The sequence below is a fragment of the Theropithecus gelada genome, chromosome 3 (genome assembly GCF_003255815.1).
Source record: "Theropithecus gelada isolate Dixy chromosome 3, Tgel_1.0, whole genome shotgun sequence".
NCBI lineage: Eukaryota > Metazoa > Chordata > Mammalia > Primates > Cercopithecidae > Theropithecus > Theropithecus gelada.
In genome coordinates this window covers 174,359,812-174,382,110 of record NC_037670.1, presented here as the reverse complement: position 1 = coordinate 174,382,110, position 22,299 = coordinate 174,359,812, and the positions used below count along the sequence as shown (strand labels likewise).

The window sequence follows — 22,299 nt, the reverse complement described above, 5'->3', positions numbered from 1 at the left end:
TGGTCTCGCTCTGTCCCCAGGGGCGCGATCATGGCTCAGTGCAGCCTCGAACCCGTGGCTCAGCCGATCCTCCCGCCCTGCTAATTTTTTTAATTTTTTGTAGAGACGGTGGTCTCGCCATGTTGCCCAGGCTGGTCTCGAACTCTTGGGTTTAAGTGACCCTGCGGCCTCGGCCTCCCAAAGTGCTGGGATTGCAGGCCCGCGCTCGGCCCAATCCCTTTGTTTTCTAGCTGAGGAACCGCTCTGAGGTTACGTTACTAGGTCGGGTTACTAGGTAGGGCTCCCATGAGCAGAATCCTTTCAGCCCAGCTGCCAACCCGGTCCAGACTGCCAGACCTTCAACGAAGAGTATCTTCTCAACTCCCCACCCCATTGTAAGGAAATTCCTCACACTTCTCCCTCAAAGGGGGCGCAGCTGGATCAACTCCTACTGGCTGGATTCTCTCCAGAGCTGCTAGAAGCTGCCTCTGGGGCCTGAGGTAGATACAGACAGAAGCTGGGCCTTTGAGACTTTCTACAAACGGTTGCTGTTGGGCAGGCAGACCTTATTTTCTTCAGTCAACAGCTGATTAAACATTTGCCACAGGCCCGGCTGCGGTTTAGCCTCAGTAGCACAGCAGGAACTGGGGACTGAGATTCGATTTTGTCACTAACTTCATGTGTACTTTTTATAAAAGATACTTTTCTGTTTCTGGACTTTGACTTATTCATCTATAAAATAGGGTTAATAATTTTCTAGTTGCCTGCACACGTTACTGAGTTTTTACCGTTAATTTGGTTATATTATCTATAGAAGGATTTGTAAAATACAAAATCATACACACCCTATAAAGAGGCCACACATCACTAGCTATCAACACTTTAGAGTCTCATTCTCCTGTTTGTTTTTTTAGAGACGGGGTCTTGCTATGTTTCCCAGGCTAAAGTACAGTGGCTATTCACAGGCACAATCATAATGCTCTTCAGCCTCAAACTCCTGGCCTCAAGGGATCCTCCCACCTCCACTATACCTGAGACTACTGGCATGCACCACCACACCTAGCTTATTTTCTGGAAGAGTACCTAGAAGAGGTTCTACAAAGGCTTGTGGAATACATTCCTGTTTCTGAGACCAGTATTCTAGTTCCAGATTTGCCACTGGCTACAAGTGTTGAGACAGAGCAGGAACCTCTCCTAGGGGTCTGCCACCAGCCCCCCATTCAATGCACGAAAATAAAGAAACATTTGAGTCCCTTCAAGGGAGATTCCAGGCACCTAGCTAGCCCTGCAACCAGCAGTTAGGGAAGTGAATGAATGACCTGCTAAGCAAGAAAGTAGCAATAGTTTAAACAATAGTACCCAAATAAGAGTCACAAAATGTTAGCTTCCTCATAGAAACTGAAGATGACATCTTGACATATGTCCTTGAGTTGTTTTTCAGAAATCAGGACCCTCACCCTCTGGGCCTGTTTCCTCCTTACAGAGCAGACTTCCTCCAGATTGGTATCCCATGACCAAGGGTATTTCAGAGGTGGAAAGAATGGAGAACCTCTGGGATCCTATTTCCATTAAGAAGAAAAAAAAAAAAAAAGCTGAGGGAAGAGGCTGCTTGTGTGTTTGCAAATTCACGGGAAAAAATGTTAGGAGAATATTCCTCAAACTTTTCACAGTGTAAACAAAAAGGATTTGGGGAGTGGAATAGGGGAATGAAGGAGAGCATTCACATTAAATAGATCTGAATTATTTATTTTTAAAGATAATTTAATGCTTTTGTAATTGTAGAAGAAAACAAAGAAAAACTGTGGATTCTTCAGAAGAGGAGGGCAGCTCCTGCCAGCAGACCCCTACAACCCAGGCAGTCCTCCCCAGTGACTGCTATGGTGATGAACCAGGCAGAGCAAGGGCTTGAGAACCACTGGGCCACCCATCAAGGAACTCAGGAAGGAACCATGCACAATTTGACTCTGTTCCTGCTTTACCAGTCCCCTCAAGGCCACTTGTGTGACCTTTCTGTCCTGTGGACCTCTTTCCCAACCCCACAACAAGCAGTGGGCAGCGAAGCACTGAGGACACCCACACCCCACTTTCCCCATATCCTAGACTATTTCCTTTAAATGGGATTTTTTTTTTTTTTTTTTTTTTTTTTTTTTTTTTTTGAGACGGAGTCTCGCTCTGTCGCCCAGGCTGGAGTACAGTGGCCGGATCTCAGCTCACTGCAAGCTCCGCCTCCCGGGTTTATGCCATTCTCCTGCCTCAGCCTCCCGAGTAGCTGGGACTACAGGCGCCCGCCACCTCGCCCGGCTAGTTTTTTGTATTTTTTAGTAGAGACGGGGTTTCACCGTGTTAGCCAGGATGGTCTCGATCTCCTGACCTCGTGATCCGCCCGTCTCGGCCTCCCAAAGTGCTGGGATTACAGGCTTGAGCCACCGCGCCCGGCCTAAATGGGATTTTTCAAAAGGTTAGGACCCCTGGTTAGATCCCTTCTAACCCTCATCCTTGTCCCTAATGCCTCCAATACTAACCTACATGCCAACCCAAGGACCTGCCCCTGCTCCCTGCCCATCATTTCCAGACATCGGCCTACTCTTTCCTGGCCATCTCCCCTTCCCTGGAAACCCTGTGTTCCCTCAAAGAGAAAAAATGTGACTGGGGCTTTCTTGAGACCACACCCTCTGTTCCCAGGCTTTGACAGATAATTTGCCATCAATTACACAGGTTTTTAAGTGACCCCATAAACCAATATGGAGCTTTGAAGCTGTTCTTTCCATCCTACACACTTTAAGCCCCACCCACACAGTTGGCATTTAATACTTATCTTAACCAAAAGCAGCAGCATACAGCATTCATCCACTAAGTACACAGCAGTTGTCAAGAGCACAGGTTTCAGGAGTCAGACAGACTTGAATTTGAATCTGACTCTGGTGATTACCAGTTATATGACTGTGGACAAATGTTTTCATATATAAAAGAAGACTACCTCCCACACAAGGACTCATGAGATAATTTAGGTAAACTTCACCAGGTGCCACTCATGTCAACAAGTTGTGGTTATTCTTATGTGCTCTGTGCTAAATGCTGGAGATATATGCAGAAATTACTAACACAGGCAAGAAAAGAACCTATTAATGCCTGGTAAAAACAGGTACTCAAATTTGTATGAAACCACCAATTCAGGGATGCATACAGGGTGACTGCTCACAGAAACCGGGAGTCCTACAACAGGCTGGCCAGGGAGGCACTGTAGGACAGAACCAAATCAGCCCCCCTTTCCTGCCTAGCAACTGACACCTGAAAAGTCTGACCTGACCTTGAGATGGAGCGGAGACCCTCTTTTTTTTTTCTTTTTTTTTTTTTTTTTGAGGCAGAGTTGTTGCCCAGGCTGGAGTGCGATGGCGCAATCTCAGCTCACTGCAACCTCTGCCTCTGGGGTTCAAGTGATTCTCTTGCCTCAGTCTCCTGAGTAGCTGGGACTACAGGCATGCACCACCGCGCCCCGCTAATTTTGTATTTTTAGTAGAGACAGGGTTTCTCCATGTTGGTCAGGCTGGTCTCAAACTCCTGACCTCGGGTGATCCACTTGCCTCGGCCTCCCAAAGTGCTGGGATTACAGGCGTGAGCCACCGTGCCCAGCCTCAGAGACCCCTCCTAGGAGCCTGCTGGGTTCTGCCCATCATTTGAAAAGCATGAGAATAAAGAAAAATGTGAGTCCATTCGAGGGAAATTCCAGGCACCTAGCTAGCCCTGCAGCCAGGAATTGGGGAAGTAAATAAATAACCCGCTAAGCAAGAAAGTAATAATAGCTTAAACAATAGTCACTCAAGTAATAGTCACAGAATGTTAGCTTCCTCAAAGAAACTAAAGATAACACCTTTTTGTTTTGTTTTGTTTGTTTTTTGGTGTGTGTGTGTGTTTTTTTTTTTTTTTTTTTTTTTTTTTTGAGACAAGGTCTTACTCTCTTGCCCAGCCTGGAGTACAGTGGCACCATCTCGGCTCATGGCAACCTCCGCCTCCCAGGTTCAAGCAATTCTCCTGCCTCAGCCTCCCTAGTAGCTGGGACTACAGGGGCCTGTCACCACACCCGGCTAATTTTGTACTTTTAGTAGAGACGGGGTTTCACCATGTTGGCCACGCTGGTCTTGAACTCCCGACCTCAGGTGATCCACCCGCCTCAGCCTCCCAAAGTGCTGGGATTACAGGCATGAGCCACCATGCCCAGCCTAAAGATAATATCTTGACATATATCCTTGAGTTGTTTTTCAGGAGCCAGGACCCCCACCAATGTCACCACGTGACAATCCCAGCACGTAGACTTCAGACAGACTGGAACCAGAAAATGGATAAGGAAGTTCCAGAAATTCCTCAGCCTCTAACTCACTTTGAAACCTCCCCACTCCTGCCTTAAAAACCCTTGCTTATAAGCCATCAGAGAGTTTGAGCCTTAGCTGTCCATTCTCCTCGCCTGGTGCTCTACAATAAACGCCTTACTTTCTCTGGCTGCAAATCTCACTGTCAGTGTTAGGGTTTGCAAACACTGGGCAAGTGGACCCAGGTTGGGTTTGACAACAACCTCAAAGAAGGCTGAACCCCGGGTGTGTGGAGTGTGGAAGCCGAGTGCTGTCTTAGCTGCTGGGAACCACCTCCCCTCCCAGAGGCTCCTTCGTCTGTCCAGCCTCTGAAGGGCTACTGGAGGCAGAGTCCAGGTATAACCAAAGTCTGTTAACACCCAGCACCCCTCAAAAGAGCTCATAGCGCTCGCTGGAGTTTCATAAAGGCCCAGGTGGTGAGAAAGATTCGGCGTCACTGGGCCCACCTAGGAGGGCAAGTGACCAAGAACATAAATCTTGGGACCAAGCTGAGAGCATTCCACCCACCACAGTTCTCCGGAGCCTCGGCCCACCACCCAGAGAATTAGCCCAACTGCCTGGGTATGCTCAGGGAAGAACTGAGGCCGGGTGCCAGAGCTCAACAAGCTGGGCATGTGGCCTGTGGCCAGAGCCCCACCCACAGTACTCCTCCACCCACCCTGGCCTTCTAGGGAGGAGAGCATGCTGCTCCTCCTGACATGTCGCAGCTCCCCAGGAAAAAGGAATACTCCCCAGACACTAGTTCTAAAACCAAATCTTTATTCTCTAGTTTGAAAAGGGGGGATAAATGGTTGTTCTGTTTAGTTCCAGAGAACAGAACAAGGCCCAATAGGTAGAAATTATAGGAAAGCAGAATTCATTCATTATAAGGAAAGATTTCTAACAATTAGAATCATCCAGGGCCTCAGGAGGTGGGGAAGTTCCTGTCACCTAAGTGCTCAAGCAGAGGCCAGGTGTCCATATGCTAGAAATGGTGAAAAGGAAACTCACCGGTAACTTCCCCTCAGCTGGCCCTCCATCACCAACGGGGCAGTCCTTGCCATGACATGCTGAGCTCTGGAAGGAGCAAAGGAGGGGCTGCGGTGTTCAGACAAGAGCCTGGACACAGTGCTGCTGACAGCCAGGGGAGGCTCTCAGTGCTGGGAGGGGCGACAGATAAAGCGAGACAGACCAAGGAGTAAGCGCCCTGGGGGTCTGCTCTTTGGGAAGGAAGAGGATGGAAGTGCTAACAGCAGATGGGTCTCTCCAAGTCTGGGAGCCTATGCAGGGGGCAGGTGGGAGGGGAAAGGAGAGGTTAGAATGGCTCGGCTTCACCTCTTGCTGCTGGCAAAGGCCCAAGTGCTGTCTAACAAGGCCAGCAGGTTCTCCAAGCTGTATCTAGCCCAGAGCATTCATTTACAGGACTGTACCTCGCCTACTTCCAAAAATGATCTGAAGTAACTTACAGTAAAAGACAGGGACATTAAGGCGTTAACACCAGAGGATGGAAGGTTTTCCTTTCCACTGGTGGCTCCTCTAGCCAGAGGGCTCTAAGGGGCAGATGCTATTGCTACTTTTCCAGGGCACAGGGCAGTCAGGATGGAACCTCAGCACACACCAGCTGGAGGCCGGCGTCCCTGCACTTGGAAGTGGGTTCCCTAGCCACCGGGGTTGACCTCTCTCGCTAACAGGGCCCACCCAGATCACTCCCCGCGTCTTTTGTCCCCTCTGGGATTCCCACTGTCCCCTACTCCAGCACCAGACAGGCACCCCCAGGCCACTGCGACTCCCACCACAAAGGACCCCAGCCCTCTCTCAGCCAACACCGCCCCGCCCACCGTCTCAGACATCGTGCTTCTTCTGGTGGGCCAGGAGTCTCTCCTCGTCATCGAAGGTCTGGCCACAGATGGCACAGCAGAAGGCGCCGTCCCGGATGTGGCTCTTGCGGTGAGTGATGAGGTTGGACTTCTGGCTGAAGCTGCGGTCGCAGTCGGGGCAGGCGTAGGGCCGCTCGCCCGTGTGGATGCGCCGGTGCGACACCAGGTTGGACTTCTGGCTGAAGGCTTTGCCGCAGTCGGGGCAGACGTAGGGCTTCTCGCCCGTGTGGATGCGCCGGTGCGCCGCCAGGTAGGGCTTGTGGCGGAAGGCCTTGCCGCAGTCGGGACATACGAAGGGCCGGTCGGGGGCGTGGTCGCGCCGGTGCGCAGCCAGATGGCTACCCTGGGAGAAGCGGCGGCCGCACTCCTCGCAGGCGAAGGGCCGCTCTCCGGAGTGCACGCGCGAGTGCGCCACCAGGTGCGTCTTCTTGCCGAAGTTCTTCCCGCACTCGGCGCAGGTGAAGGGCCGCTCCCCGGTGTGCTGCCGCTGGTGGGCCCGCAGGAAGCGCTCCAGCCGGAAGCTCCTGCCGCAGTCGTCGCAGCAGTAGAGGGAGGGGGGCGCTTCGGCTCGGTCCTGCGGGGGCTCTGGCGGGGCCCCCGGCGGCGGCTCCTGGGCCGGTTTCAGCGGTGCCGCCGGGGTGGGCTCGGCCGCGGACTCCTGGGGGCCGGCTGGCGGCTGGGGGCTCCCCGGGCCGGGGATGGCTTGGGCCGACCCCTCGGATCGCTTGTGAATCTTGCTGTGAGACAGCAGGTTGGGTTTGTGCCGGAAGCGGCGGCCGCACTCTTTGCACGGGTAGGGCTTCTCGCCAGTGTGGATGCGCCGGTGGGAAGTCAGGTAGGGCTTATTGGTGAAGCGCTTCCCGCACTCGGGGCACTGGTGAGGTCGCTCGCCCGTGTGCACGCGGCGGTGGGCGATCAAGTTGGGCTTGTGCCGGAAGCGCTTGCCACAGCAGGCACACTGGAAGGGGCGGTCGACGGCATCCCCACCGGGCCGGGGGGCGGTCACCGCGGGGCGGCCCCTGGGCCGGGGCCCCAGAGCCTTGGCTGCGGCCTCCTCCAGGGCCTCGGCTACGTGCACCCGCTTGTGGGCAACTAGCTGGTCCCACTGGGCAAAGCTCCGGCCACAGTTGCCGCATATGAAGGGCCGGGCCTCTGGGGCGGGAGGGTGGCACCGCCGCAGATGAGCTCGAAGCTGCTTTCGTCGCCAGAAGCGTCTCTCGCATTTAGGACAAGCGATGGGCCGCTTTGCAGCAGAATGGGCCCGCAGATGCAGAACCAGGGCCACCCAGCCTCGGAAGCTCTGCCCACAGAGGTGGCAGGCGAATCCCAGGTCTGGGGTGGCAGCAGCATGGACCTGGCGGTGCAGTGCTAAGAAGGGGGCATGGCGAAAGCGACGGCCACACTCAGGGCAGGGCAAGGGCAGCCGGGCCTGGCAGCGGCGGGCGTGAAGCCACAGAGCCACCCAGCCAGTGAAGTGCCTTCGACAGTGGGCACAGCGATGGGCCCTGCCTGGAGCTTGGGCACCGGACTGGGCCACTGACGTGCCTTGTTGCCTCAGCCTGCGGGGCTCCTTCTCCAGAGTCTGGGGTGACTCCTGGGAGGGCCCAGAAAGGAGTCGGGCCTGGGCCGGGCCCATGGCCAGGGGGCCCCTGCAACGACGTTCCAGCATCGGTTCTTCCTCTGCTGAGGGTGGAAAAGCACAGTCACTCCAGAGACCAACTTACCCTGCCCCTGTTTTTCCCCTCCCAACCTCAGCCCCGGACAGGAGCTGCCATCTATGAACCCCTAGAGCCCTGGACACGGAGCTAGACTACTCTCCTGTTTCCTTGTGTGATACGTATTATTTCAATCTTGGGTTTTTAGATAACATTTCAAGGATGTTTGTCTTATGTCTTTATTGCCCTGGAAACTTCCAGAAGGGAGGGACTCTGATACTAGAATCCCCCTCATGGCAGCTACCCCAGTGTCAGACAGGGAGTAAATGCTCCAGTGCTGAATGCACAAACATTCCTGCCACAGGACTCACCAGAAAACGTGGCCACTGCTCCCTACAGTGCCTTATGCTTTTCCAAGCGCTTTCCTGCTGCCCTCTCCCTGTGTCTGCTATTTTCTGTGCCACATCTGAGCTGCACAGCAACTCTGTGAAGCTGGACAAGCAGACACTGAGCTTCCTGTTTGACAGATGAAGCAACTGTGAGGCATCAAAGATAAGGAGACCTGCCCAAGGTGACACAGTAAGCCAACAGCAGAACCAAGACTAGGGAACAGGTCTTTAAACTTCCAGGCCAGTGCTCTTTCCTCTAAAATGCCTGGGTTTGCAAAGATCTCAGAGAAAAAAGTTTCTATAGCCTTTCATTCCTAGCCCCACAGGGGAGGCACTTTCAGCATTACTAACTGCAGTCTCTGCAGGAGGCTGGAGGACAAGTGAGAACAGCCCTTCTCGGGGAACAGAAGTGGAGCCCTGGGTGCTACTCCCACCAGTCTAACGCCAGACCACTGCCTGCCCAGACTGTGCCCACATTCTGCCCGCCTGCCCTCTTCCACCCACACAAATTAGGACATTGCAGGAAGGAATGCTCTCCCTGAATCCAAGGAACACCCACAGCCTGCTGCCTTCAGGGTCTGATCACTGGCTCTCCCTCCCTCGGGGTGCTGGAGATTACTGGGGCAAGAGAAGGGGAGGGAAGATGAGATTGCAATCTCGGTCTCCTGCCCGGTCCTGCCCCAGCCTCGCCAGGGGCTGCCCCGTGTTCAGCTCTTCCACAGCTGAGGGGAGCCCAGACTCCTGCACAGGAGCCTCCTCCGCAGAAGGAGGAAGGAAGCAGTTAGGTTCCTAAGGGCCCTTCTGTGCCTGCTCACAAGCTCCAGACACATCCTTCTAAATTCCCTAGAGCCCACTCTCTTCTCAGGGAACACAAAGGTCACTCATTCCCAGTGTCAGACTGTGCACAGCGAAGACCCCAGGATATGAGAAAGGGCCATTTCCTTCCGCCGGGACGGGGACGCCTGTGCACCCCAGTTGTGGAGTGGTTTGGGAGCACAGCAAAGGACAGACTCTACCCTGGAGACTGCAGAGCTGGGGATGAGGCTTTTTCCAGCTCCTCTTGGGGATGTTCCTGGGAATACTTCCGCGGCTGCAGCGCCTGCTTCGGCCCACACTCCGGTAGCCCCCAGGTGTCAGAGAAAACTGCAGCAATAAAGACACCCCTACCCCCATGGCAGAGCTCAGACCTCTGACTGCAGAGAGGCCAGCCTTACCTGTGGGGAGGGGAGAGAAAACAGGAGTGAGGCTCTGAGCTCCTCTAGGGCAGTCAGCTTTGTGTCCTCACCAGCCACAACCCCTCCCCCCACAGAGCCACAAGCACCAGCCATAAGCCCCACACCCTGCCTGGCAGAGTGACCTTAATGGACATTGGATTAATAAATGAATGTGCCCCTTCAACAAGGAAGCACACTGCTGTCTTTGGGGATCACTTCCTTCCCTGCTAAGGTCACAGAACGAATTCTCCATTCTGTGGCCAGAGTCTGGGCTTTCCCTGATGGCCAAAGGCCGGCCTATGGCAGGAACTCTGGAATCCCTGCTGGCTCCCCTTCCCTCAACCTCCTCCCGACAGGAATTCCAGGCCTATTTCCCATGGGGCTGCGCAGGGCCAGCTGCTGTGACCAGGACTCAGTCAGAATCCCCTTCCGCATCGTGGCTGCCCGCGGGTGGCAGAACTCCCACACCGCCCTTTTGTACTGATGCGTGTCCTCCGTCCACGCTCCCGGGCACACAGGTCCCGTTCTTGCGAGTGAGCCATTTCGGGTCCCACGCACGGCGCAGCTCGCGGAGCCTGTGCGCAGGTGCGCTCCCCCACCCCCGCAGATCCAGCAGCGTCCCCCCCGCGCACTCACACACGGTCGCGCACACTCACGGTCACGCGCCCCGCAGGTGGAGCGGCCCCCCGCGGGCCCGCGGTGCCCCCCGCGCCCCTGCCGGGGTCGTACCTCTGCGGCGGGCTGTGCAGGGGCGCAGCGCCGGTCCATGGAGCCCGAAGGCCGGCCTCCGCGGCCCACTCCAGCTCCCCGCCCCGCCGCGGCGACAGCGGCAGGTTCGAGTTCACAACTGCCAGGCCCGTCCCCAACCTCCCCCCGCCGGGTTCCCAGCGCCACGTGACTACAGGAGCTGCCGAGGGTCAGTCGCCGGCTCCCGCGGCCGCGGCCTGGGGGCGGGGAGGGACGGCCGGGGCCCGGGCGCGGGCCCCCACCTAGAGCTGGCCGGGTCACCCCCGCCGCTGCTGCACCAGGGCGGCGGATCTCGGAGGGCCCGATTCCGTTGCCATGGCGACCACCAGCCCGGGTCTCTCCGGGACTGGCCGGAGCTCAAGTTTCCCGACCCTTTGTCCCTGCGGAGCACGCGCGTCCCCGGGCGACCGCGTGGCTGGCCTGTGGTCACCGGGGCTGGTCGGTCTTGGCTGGCTTATGAGAGGCTCGGAACCCGTCGGGAGACTTCAAAGAGGGCTCTGGCCGCCCCCGGAGCGTCTTGCCCCGGGCCTTTCTCAGGCCGCGCACCCCCGCCGCAGTGCGGACGCTTGCGGGAGCGGCGGTCCCGGGACGGCGGTAGCGCATCTGGAAGTCCCTAGCTTCCGATTTGTTCCAAAGTGGAGCACAAAATGGCCCGATCCTGCGAACTTTGAAAAGGCCTCTCTTCCCTGTTTTCCAGAAATTAAGAAAGAGCAGAAGTTGCTGGGCTTCCTCAGGCTGCGGGCCAGGCGCAGGACGACGGCCGAGGTGGCCGTTGGCACACGTGGGGCATTTCGCTTGGAGAGGCGCAGCAGCCTGTGTGGCGTCTGCGGTGGCAGGTGCGAGCCTGTGCCCATGACTCACCCACTAGCAGGTGGCCCTGGCTTTCCAAACTAAACACTTCCTGGGGTTTCCAGGGTAGTACAATTTCATGTACTTTCATGCTTTTCAACACAGGCAATTTTTGAATTGTATAATTAGTCGTAAAAACACTTTTTAAATCTATTGCATAAATAGGAAATAGGGGAACATAAAACACTCAGTTTTACCTCCTAGAGTCAAGTATATTTAATATTTTGGTATGTTGTCTCCGGTGTTTTCTCTATGTATATCCATGGCATGTCTGGCATAATTGGGATAGTGCCTTGCAAAGATGTATTCTGCCTTCTTCACTTAACACGATCTTGTGAATTTTCTTCCATTTTATTATTCTTTTAAACATGATTATGGCTTTATAAAAGGAGTATATTTTTAAATGTTTTCTAAATTATCTTACAGGAAAGCTTATTAGTTTTCCCTGAGAAATGCCCATTTTCCATATACCTGACATCACAGACTTTTAAAAAAAAATAGTTTGGTTATTTCTCATCTTTTGTACTTGCATTTCTTAGAGTACTAGTTAGCTGGATTGTTTTTTCACATGGTTATTTTTTGTCAGTTTTATTTTCTTTTTTGTGAATTTGTTTATGTCCATTTGCCCACTTTTCTATTTGCCCATTTTAAAAGTTGGGAAGTTGGTTTATTGTTTGGGGGGCACTCATAAAGTACAGGTATTAAAGACTTGTCATGTTTGTTGCAGACGTATTTCCTCCATTTGTACTTTAACTTGTTAACTTTTTTTTCTTTTTTGAGACAGGGTCTCACTCTGTCACCCAAGCTGAAGTGCAGTAGCACGATCATGGCTCACTGAAGCCTGGACTTCCTGAGCTCAAGCAATCCTCCCACCTCAGCCTATGAGTAACCGGCACTACACGGTCACATCACCACATCCAGCTAATTATTTTATTTTAATTTTTTCTTTTGTAGAGATGGGGTCTCACTGTGTTGCCCGGGCTGGTCTCAAACTCCTGGACTCAAGTGATCCTCCAGCCCCAGCCTCCCAAAGTGTTGTGATTACAGATGTGAACCACTGCATCCGGCCTACCTTTTCAGTTGTTGATGTGAGAAAGTTTTGTTTTAGTCTATGTGCTGCCGAAGCAAGCATGAGAAAGTTTTGTTTTATTTTTATTTTATTTTTATTTATTCATTTATTTATTTTTTGAGACAGAGTCTCGCTCTGTCTCCCAGGCTGGAATTCAATGGCACGATCTCGGCTCACTGCAACCTCTGCCTCCCAGGTTCACACCCTTCTCCTGCCTCAGCCCCTTGAGTAGCTGGAACTACAGGCACGCGCCACTATACCCCAATAGTTTTTTCTATTTTTAGTAGAGACGGGGTTTCACCGTGTTAGCCAGGATGGTCTCGATCTCTTGACCTCGGGATCTGCCCGCCTCGGCCTCCCAAAGTGCTAGGATTACAGGCATGAGCCACCGTGCCCAGCGAGCAAGTTTTGTTTTAATGTGCCAAAACTTAGAGTTGTGTTTAGAGAGGCAACCCCCAACCTAAAACTACATTTAATGTTTGTAGCTTTATCACAGAAAATAAGTTTTGGTAGCTAGTAGTTCAAGTACTTCCCCTACACACAGATTCTGGATTTTTTAATTCTTCATAACTTCTTGGCTAGAATCACTTCATTTATTCTTCGAAACTGAGGTGGAGCCGGCGCTCTTCTTAGAGGCCTGCAGGAAGTGGGGAGGGGGCAAGCATGGAAATAAAGGAAAATCTTGAATTCCCTCAAGGGAAATTCCAGGCACCCAGCTAGCAACCTAGTAAACAAGAAGGTAATTGTAGCTTAAAGCAAGGAAGTTAGAGTCACAAAATACTTGGTTCCCTATAGAAACTAAACATCTTAATATATGTCCATGAGTTGCTCTTCAGAAACCTGGACCCCTCTCCCAAATGGATGCTCTGGCCTGTAGACCTCAGAGAAGAGGGAGCTGAGGACTGAACTCTGCTGTTCCTTGTTCTAAATTTCTTCCTGAGGATCCTGATGGAAGTTGGGCCAAACCTAAACATTCCTTTCTGCTGACCCCAAGGTTTTAGACAAAGCTTGGCTTCCTTAACTTATCCCAAATCAGAGTCTTTGAATTCACATATGACCTTTAAGGCTCCTCCTTCAAGATATCCTGCCCTTTGAGGCCAAACCAGTGCATAACCTCCATGTATCGATTCACAATTTTGCCCATAACTTCTCCTTTCCTGAAATTTACCCCTGCTTTTAAAAACCCTTGCTTGTGGCCGTGCCCAGTGGCTCATGCTTGTAATCACAGCACTTTGGGAGGCTGAAGTGGGCAGATCACAAGGTCAGGAGTTTGATACCAGCCTGGCCAACACATTGAAACCCCGCCTCTACTAAAAATACAAAAATTAGCTGGACATGGTGGCAGGAACCTGTAATCCCAGCTACTCGGGAGGCTGAGGCAGGAGAATCACTTGAACCCAAGAGGCAGAGGTTGCAGTGAGCCAAGATAGTGCCACTGCACTCAAGTCTGGGCAGCAGAGCTAGACTCCGACTGGGGAAAAAAAAACACCTTGCTTGTAAGTCATTGAAGAGGTCGGATCTTAAGTATGACCCGCTTCTCCTCACTTGGTGCCCTGCGGATAAATGTGCTCTTTTCTCCGGATGCAAAACCTCAGTGTTGGTGTTTCCTCTTAATGCGCAGGGCAAGTAGACCTCAGTTCAGTTTTGTAACAAAATGAACTTTAGAATTTCTTGTCAATATTTTAAAAACCTGATTGTCTTTAAGATTCATGGCTCTCCATTCATTCAGGTCTTATTTTACCTATCCCAGTTAAGTTGACTAATTTGTACATTAACTACTTAACTTTTAAACTTTTTTTTTTTTAGACAGTGTCTAGCTCTGTCACCCAGGCTAGAGTGCAATGCGCAGTATCAGCTCACTGCAACCTCCGCCTCCCAGGTTCAAGTGATTCTCCTGCCTCAGCCTCCCAAGTAGCTGGGATTACAGGCACGCACCACCACGGACCTGGCTAATTTTTGTATTTTTAGTAGAGATGGGGTTTCGCCATGTTGGCCAGACTAGTCCTGAACTCCTGACCTCAGATGATCGGCCCACCTCGGCCTCCCAAAGTGCTGGAATTACAGGTGTGAGCCACCGCACCCAGCCCAACTTTTATACTTTAAAAAATAAAATTCACAAATATGAAAAAAATCTTTGTCATATCACATAGTTTGGGGGTTCTGAAAATATCATCATAGCATATTGTAGAATATAGGCAAAGTTTAGTAGTTATGGAAAAATGAATTTTTCTACCAACAGTGCAATAAGAAGATGCTCCAGTTTTTACCTAAATACTTAGTAATTTAATAGTTAACATTTTGGGAGGCTTTACTTTGTGTCAGGCATGGTGATAAACTCCTCACATACACGTCTTATTTAATCCACTCAACAACCCTATGCAATACTCTTCTGGTCCTTATTTTACAAATGTAACAACTGAGACTCTGAAATGTTCAGGAACTTACCGAAGGCCACTCAGCTGGATAGTGGCTGATTTGAACTCAAGCAGTGCACCCCTGTCCTCAGTGTTAACCACTAAAGTTGCATGTGTGCTGGCCTGGGCACAGAGTAAGTGTCGGATCCCCCGGGGTTAATGAGTGAGTTTGGACATCTAATGCTTCTCCATTCCTAAAATTCAACTTGATTGCTACCTTCCTGCAAGAGCCTGCGAAGGAGAATTCCTTCATAGACTCACTTCTTGTCTGTAATCCGTCTTTCATAACAGAAAAGTTCTTCATTTAAATAAGGCCCTAACCTTCTTCTCTCTGCCCAGCCTCCACTAGAGGAAATGTCTCTCTTACCAGTCAGGAGTTAACCACCTGCTGTAACTTCCTCTTTAGGCATAGCCAGAGGAAACTAAGTATGACTGTGCTTTCGCTCTGCAGAAAGAAAATGAGTAGCGAAGGAGTTGTGGAGGGATTCCTGAGCCTTTATGCCAGCTGGAAGCTTAAGGCCTTGGTATCTGAGACTTCACCCTTCAAAATGTCTTAGAGGATGGCCCAGCAACCAGCCAAATGGCCCAGTGGCCTAGCCCAGTGGAGACGGTCTCAGCTTTTGACAATCTAGCGAGAGAAAGGGCTGGACAGGAAGGGCCCACTGGACAGCGAATATTGATAGGGCCCCTGGGAGGATCCATTTTCCCCTCCAACAGCACCTGGCTCCCATTATCGGATTAGAAGCAAAGTGGGCTGGCATGCCAGGGGGTGACAGGAACAGTGTCTCCAGAAATCCTCTATGAAGACACCCAAGTATTGTTTAGAAGCAGCTCTGTATCTGGAAGATGGAAAACTGCACCCACTTCTTGCAGACATACAGTTCCAGTTCCCCCTACAGGACTTGCTCATACATGCAACAAATATTTAATCAGTGCCCACCATCTGCCACTGTGCCGGGTGCCCGGCCTCATCATGAGTCAGGCAGAGGTGGTCCATGCAGTTTTCCCACAATGTGAGAGGGTGTTGAGGAGACTGTTAACGCTCATTTAACTACAGAAATATCTCTTGGTTTGGTACTTACTACAAAGTAAAACCAAGCACTTGTTAGTAATTTCTGGATGGATGACTGTGGAAAAGCTGGAGGAGACTGAGGATCAAGTGAGGAGAGATGGAGACTTCGCTTTAATGAACCTGCCCTTAACTATCATCACCGTTACCTCCTGCCGCATCCCTATAGCAAATATGCAAGACTGTCACGCAGCTAATTTCCAGGGGTTTACAGTTTGGGGAGGCAGCAGAAAGCACATCCCTCACTGACCCTGATGGGGGGCAATTCGCTGGTAGCAGTCACAGGTACACATTCCCCATCCTTTGAGCCTTCCCAGCTGGAGGGCACCAAGACAACAGCTGGGGAGGCTCCGAAATATGAAGGGTTGTTGAGCTGAAGGCAGTGAAAAAGTAAATGGAAGAAAGCTCTCTGCCCTCCACTTGCCTAAAGGCAGGATATAGATTTAGAAGCATAAAAGGTGTCCGCTCCCTCTCTCTACCAGGGAAAACAAGTTAACCACTGAAGACAACTTTAGACTCTCATGGGCCTGGAGCTGGAGCCAGAGGAATCGACATGAAGGTGCTTTACTAACTCTATTTATCTGCCGGTTACTTACTTTTCTACAAGTCCCCCCTTAGACACTCAAAGTTCTTTTCCTTTGTCCTATCACTTCCTTAAAACTTGGCTTTTCTTTGTTGAAGATGCTATACAAGTAGCTGGAATTCAAAGCTACCTCTTTGAGAACTACTCAATTCCTGCGTGTCTCCCAGGCAGATGTGAAATATACATGTTAATAAACTTCCACTGGTTTTTCTCTTGTTAATCTGTCTTTTGTAACAGGAGTCCATTCCAACCACAAATCTATGGGGGTTGAGGTAAAACCCCTACAGTGGCACACACTGAAGAAGGCCCCCACACTTTCCAAGGTTTCCCATCTAAGGTGGAAGGAGGCCTGCTAAGTCATGTGGCAATTATTCAGGAAAAGTTCAAAGTGCTTCTACTTCTGCAGTTCTAAACATATCTTTAAGTGCATGAAAACATGTATAATGCATGACAGGGACACGCGCTGTAAGAGAAGCCCTGGGCTGAGATCAAATGTCAATCCCCAAATTCCACCACACAAGATGCTTTCCTGCCGCATATCTAGTTCCCAGCGTCTCTTGCTAAAAGAAAAAGAATCCAGCTGGTAAAACGAGTATCAGGTAGATGGCTCAGATTTCCTGCAGAGGAAACTGGTACATGTGCATGCCCCATAATGGTGAGGCCTGCTTCCCACCCTTATCCCCCACCCCTGCACCATAGTCTCCCTCACCGGGACTCTGCAGTAGTGGCCAGCCACTCCTCCTGCCTCCGCTCTGGCCCCGTAAAGTCTGTCTCCACTTAACCAGCTTGGCCCTTTAAACATGAATCAGATCAGGCAACTCCCTTGCTGGGGAACTCCGAAGCCTCCTGCTAACATTTGGACTAACATCCAAGCCGCTGCCATGGCCTGCAGGGTTCCTGCAGACCTCGATGCACCTGCCAGACACTGCCCCAGCGGCCACCACTCATTTCCACCTTAGGGCCTTTGGAATTGCTGCTGCATGTGCCTAGACAATCTTCCTCTAGGTCCACATGGCCTTCCATTCTTCACTGTATTCAGGTTTTGGCTCAAACCTCCTCGCCTCAAAACACGCTTCCCAACAAACCCCTCTAAAATAGCTTCACACCTAGATGAGATTCCTAGGACTGCTCTAACAAACGACCACCAGCTCGGCCTGAAAGAACTGGCATTTATTCTCTTACAGGACTGGAAGTCAGAAGCCCAGAATGTTTCACTGGGCCAAAGTCAAGGTGCTGGCAGGGCCCTACTCCCTCCAAAGTCTCTCAGGGAGGATCCTTCCTTGCCTTTTCCAGCTGGAAGAGCTGCTTCCCTGGCATTCGTGGGCTCGAGGCCCCTCATTCTGGCTCCCAAGCCCACAGTGCAGCATCTTCCTACACTTGTCACTTTGCTGGCCTGTGCTGCAGCCGAATCTCCCCCTGCACCCCCGCCAACACAAAGACACATGTAATTACCCAGATAGCCAGGAGAACTGTAAAAGCAAACACAAGTCAAAAAGAAAAATAAGTTTTCTTTCTCCCTGGTGAAAAAAGGCAGAGATGCTCCTCACCAACACCCTCTTTTCTTAGCACATTTATGTTAGAAAGCTTGTGGTTGTGAATTTTCTTCTGCCCATGTGAGCTATATGTAAATCCTTCATTTTATTTTATATTTTTATTGTTTTTTAGAGGCAGAGTCTTACTCTGTCACCCATGCTGGAGTACAGTGATGCTCACTGCAGCCTCAGACTCCTGGGTTCAAGTGGTTCTCCTGCTTCAGCCTCCCAAGTGGCTGGGACTACAAGCATGCACCTCCACACCTGGCTAATTAAAAAACAAAAATTTATAGAGACATGGTCTCGTTATGTTGCCTAGGATGGTCTCAAACTCCTGGCTTCAGGTGATCCTCCTGCCTTGACCTCCCAAAGTGCTGGGATTGTAGGCGTGAGCCACCACACTGGGCAGAGATGTACATAAATATTTTTGAAAGCTAAGAAAAACTTTTGGCAGCTTTACAACTCAGAACTGTTTTTCTCAAGGACCTGAGAGCTACATCAGGAATCCCAGAACTTTGAGAGGCTGAGATGGGAGGATTGTTTAAAGCCAGGAGTTCAAGACCAGTCTGGGCAACACAGTGAGACTTCGTCTCTACAAAAAATAATGGAAAAAAAAAGTAACTGGGCATGGTGGTGCACACCTATAATCCCAGCTACTCAGGAGACTCAGGTGGGAGGAGCACTTAAGCCCAGGAGTTTGAGGTTACAGAGAGCCATAATTGTGTCACTACACTCTAGCCTAAGCAACAGAATATGACCCTGTCTCTAAAATATATACACACACGTGTGTGTGTGTGTGTGTATGAAATGTAAACATCAAGGAAGACAGTGTCCCTATCTCCCAGTCTCCATGGGAGGGAGAGGGTTAGTCTCCTAACTTTGGCTCTAAATTGCAAACTTATCCTCTGTCATAGATATGAGTTTATTTTTCCTTTGGATAAAGGCAATTAGAAAACACAAATGGTTATCCCAATTACCAAGTGAATTTAGAATGAACTAAGTGTGACAAATGGCATTGTCCAGTCTGCTCACTGCGGATGAGTCACTTATTTTTGTGTGTGTGGTGTTTGTGTGTGGTGGGCTGTGTGTGTGTCATGTGTGTGTGGTGGGTTGTGTGTGTGTTTATGTATGTGTGTGGTGGGTTTTGTGTGGTGTTTGTGTGTGTGTGGTGTGTATTTGGTGTTGGTGTGTGTGGTGGGTTGTGTGTGTGGTGTGTTGTGTGTGTGTGTGGTGGGTTGTGTGTGTGGTGGGTTATGAGTGTGTGTAGTGAGTTGCATGTGTGTGGTGGGTTGTGTGTGTGTGTGGTGGGTTGTGTGTGGTGGATTGTGTGTGTGTGGTGGGTTTTGTGTGTGTGTGTGGTGGGTTGTGTGTGTGGGGTGAGTTGTGTGTGTGGTGGGTTGTGTGTGTGGTATGTGTGTGGTGGGTTGTATGTGTGTATGTGTGTGGTGGGTTTTGTGTGTGTGGTGGGTTGTGTGCGGTGTTTGTGTATGTGTGTGTAGTGGGTTTTGTGTGGTGTTTGTGTGTGGTGGGTTGTGTGTGGTGTTCGTGTGTGTGTGGTGGGTTGTGTGTGTGTGTGTGGTGGGTTGTGTGTATGTGTGTGGTGAGTTGTGTGTGTGGTGGGTTGTGTGTGTGTGTGGTGAGTTGTGTGTGTGTGGTGGGTTGTGTGTGTGTGTGTGTGTGTGTGTGTGTGTGTTGGGTGGCTGTATAAAAGAGTGAAGTTTATTTTTGTCTTTGCCGTCTCTTAGTGGGTTTCCTGTGATGTGCATCTCATTCTGGTTTAACAGTTATTCAGGAATAAAACTTTTATATCTCTTCTACTTTTGTGGAGAGGTTTTCTGGGTTAACAGGAGATTTTGTTTTTAATTATATTTCCCCACCATAATATCCACACTTCAAAATTCTTAGCTTAATTACATCTGCAAAGTACCTTTCGCCATGCAGGGTCATATTCAGGGGTTCCAGAGATTAGGACCCAGATATCTTTGGGGCTCTTTGAGGCTTCTTTTTTGAGGCTACGAAGCCCCTTCACCTACCCCATCACCTTACAGCCCCCACTCAGCTATATTGTTCATAGCATTCTCACCTACCTGAAACTAGTGACACATTTATTCACTTGGACAGTTTGTCTAGTTCCCACCACAATAGAAACCACACGAAGGTAGGGGGATTTGGCCTGTATTTTCACCACAATCTAGCCAGTCTCTAGAAAGGTGTCTGGCCCGTGGTACGTATTCAGTAAGTGTTTGTGGTTAAAATGAATGAGCAAATGTAAGCGCAATCCCATGGTTAAGCTAATTTGATTAGACCACATTGAATTGCCAATGCATTATACAGCAGTGTGAACCTTTTTTTTATTTTATTTTTTAAGAGACAGGGTCTCACAGTGTTGCCTGGGCTAGATAGACTTGAACTCTTGGGCTCAAGCATTCCTCCAATCTCAGCCTCCTGAGTAGCTGGGACTACAGGCAAGAGTGCCCGGTACCCGGTACGTGAACCAATTGTTAGCAGTAAATTTCTAACTGTTTCCCTTTGGCTGCTGCTTGGCAAGCAAGTGATGAGAGTCTGGCAGAACCTGCAGTGAGAGGAAATACCATCTTTTCTTAGAGAACGATTTAAATCAGCATGTAAGTGAGGCAAAGAACAAGAACTTGGAGGAAAGGTTGTTTATAATTCTCTTCCTTGAAGGACTGATTATAGGTAGCAAGGCCTTCAATATACTCTTTTTTTCAGGAACAGTATTCCAGTTAGGATAACTGGAATGCAAGAACCTTTTAGGGCACCTCTCACGCCAAGGGGGACATGACGTGGCCAGAGTCACCTGCTGCTGGGAGGAAGGCGCTCCGCTCCTTGCTGACCACGCTTATCACTGTGCCTCTTGGTGATTTGGTCTTGGGGACTGTACATTGCCGGCAACAATCTGCAACAAATCGTCTTGGTGCCTCAGTCAAGAGAGAACATGCTCCACTTTAATTAGAAATTTGCTCTGTTACTCTTTTAAGGTCAAATCTCATTTATGATTACAATACTGTGCCTCTTTCTACTCCAAACTGGTATGAGGTTTTATCTTCAACTCAAGTCAGAAGATGAATTTAGAGCCCAGGTGTACCTGTTCTTGGGTTTAATATCTGCTAACATCCAAGCTTGATTTGGAAATGCAAGGAGGTTCTGAGCAGACTCTGCTAAGTCTGTGATGCGGCAGAAGCAGGCGTATTGTCAAGCGGTAGTTTCCTATGGGTGGCATATGGGACGGTTTATGAGCCATCTGTGCACATTTACCAAGTCACTGAAATACCACCGCTAACCTCAGCTCACTCCTGCGCAGACCCCTTTCACATGAAACCACTCGGTGACTTGGAGGAATCAGAGTGTAGACCTGGCTTCAACTCTTTACCCTCTCATCTGCTTCCAAGACCGAATCCTGGTCATGGTTCAACTTGATGCCTTCAGAGTTGGCCAGGGAAGTCCCAGATGCCTCCTAACTGGGTTGCCTTCACTTTCTTAAAACATGAGAAGAGAATATCCTCTTAACGGGATTTAAGAAGGTTTATTTTTGGAAATTATTAGAAATTAAAACAATGTAACAGGTTTACTACATAATAATGTTCTATTAAATTACTATAGTCTATAAATACACTAAAATTAAATTTTAATATACTAAATCTTAGTATATTATTAAATATATTATGTGTAATATAATACACAATATATTATATTATTGATATATTCAATAATATATTACAAATTATTTTAAAAAGAACACTTGAAAAGCATCTAATTTCACAGCATCTAAACTACCGTGGTTCCACTGGCTGAGATGCCACTCATGAGCTGGTTTATGGTTCTAACAAATATGCACATGGCATATAAAACCAGTGCAACAAATTGGCATGATTTTTGGTTAGAATGAAATTAGGAGAAGTTCTTTTTACTTTTTAATATTTTTTAAAGGCACTCAAATTTAGCAGTGGAGGACTGTATACCAACTTTAGTGACACTAATGTGAATCAATCCTGATAACTTAGTACCAGCCAAGAAGTTCTGAGGATGAAACCACAAATCAACAAGGGATGATGGAAGTAGGTAAGAAAAATAATTCCACAGCGTTGTTATTTGAAAAACTATAGAACCCCCTAAGTTTAAAGAGTAATGAACATGGGTTGTGCTCAGCATCTCCATCTAGTGGTAGGTTTTTTGTTGATTTTTTTTTTTTTTTTTTTTTTTTTTTTTTTTTTTTTTTTTTTTTTTTGAGACAGGGTCTCACTTGCGGTGCCCTGGGGTACAGTGGTGCAATCATAGGCTGGGGTGCAGTGGTGCAATCATAGCTCACTGTAGCCTCAAACTCATGGGCTGGGATCCTCCTGCCTCAGCCTCCCAAGTAGCAGGCACCACTATGCCCAGCTAAGCTTTTTTTTTTTTCCTGAGATGGGGGTCTTACTATGTTGCCGAGGCTGGTCTTGAACTCCTGGTTTCAAGTAATCCTCCCACCTCAGCCTCCCAAAGTGCTGGGGTTATAGGTGTGAGCCACAAGCCCTGTTTATAGCAGCATTCTTTTTTTTTTTTTTTTTTTTTTTTTTTTTTT

The 22,299-nt window shown here is 49.7% G+C and overlaps 1 protein-coding gene across 12 annotated transcripts; it reads right to left on the bottom strand.

Annotated features, from left to right (window-relative positions):
• Positions 1-5,083: 5,083 nt before the first annotated feature.
• REPIN1 (replication initiator 1) lies at positions 5,084-10,344 on the bottom strand. Of its 12 annotated transcripts, none has more exons than XM_025378325.1 (4): positions 10,187-10,344; positions 9,260-9,457; positions 8,226-8,370; positions 5,084-7,882 (listed from the first exon to the last, which is right to left on the bottom strand). In XM_025378325.1, exon 4 carries the CDS (start codon positions 7,866-7,868, stop codon positions 6,165-6,167), a length of 1,704 nt encoding a protein of 567 aa, XP_025234110.1. In that variant the 5' UTR covers positions 7,869-7,882; positions 8,226-8,370; positions 9,260-9,457; positions 10,187-10,344; the 3' UTR covers positions 5,084-6,164. The 12 variants fall into 12 exon arrangements, with proteins under 12 accessions (XP_025234110.1, XP_025234111.1, XP_025234116.1 ...); XM_025378326.1 differs by having other exon boundaries at positions 5,084-7,879; XM_025378331.1 differs by having other exon boundaries at positions 5,084-7,879; positions 10,114-10,328.
• Positions 10,345-22,299: the final 11,955 nt, after the last annotated feature.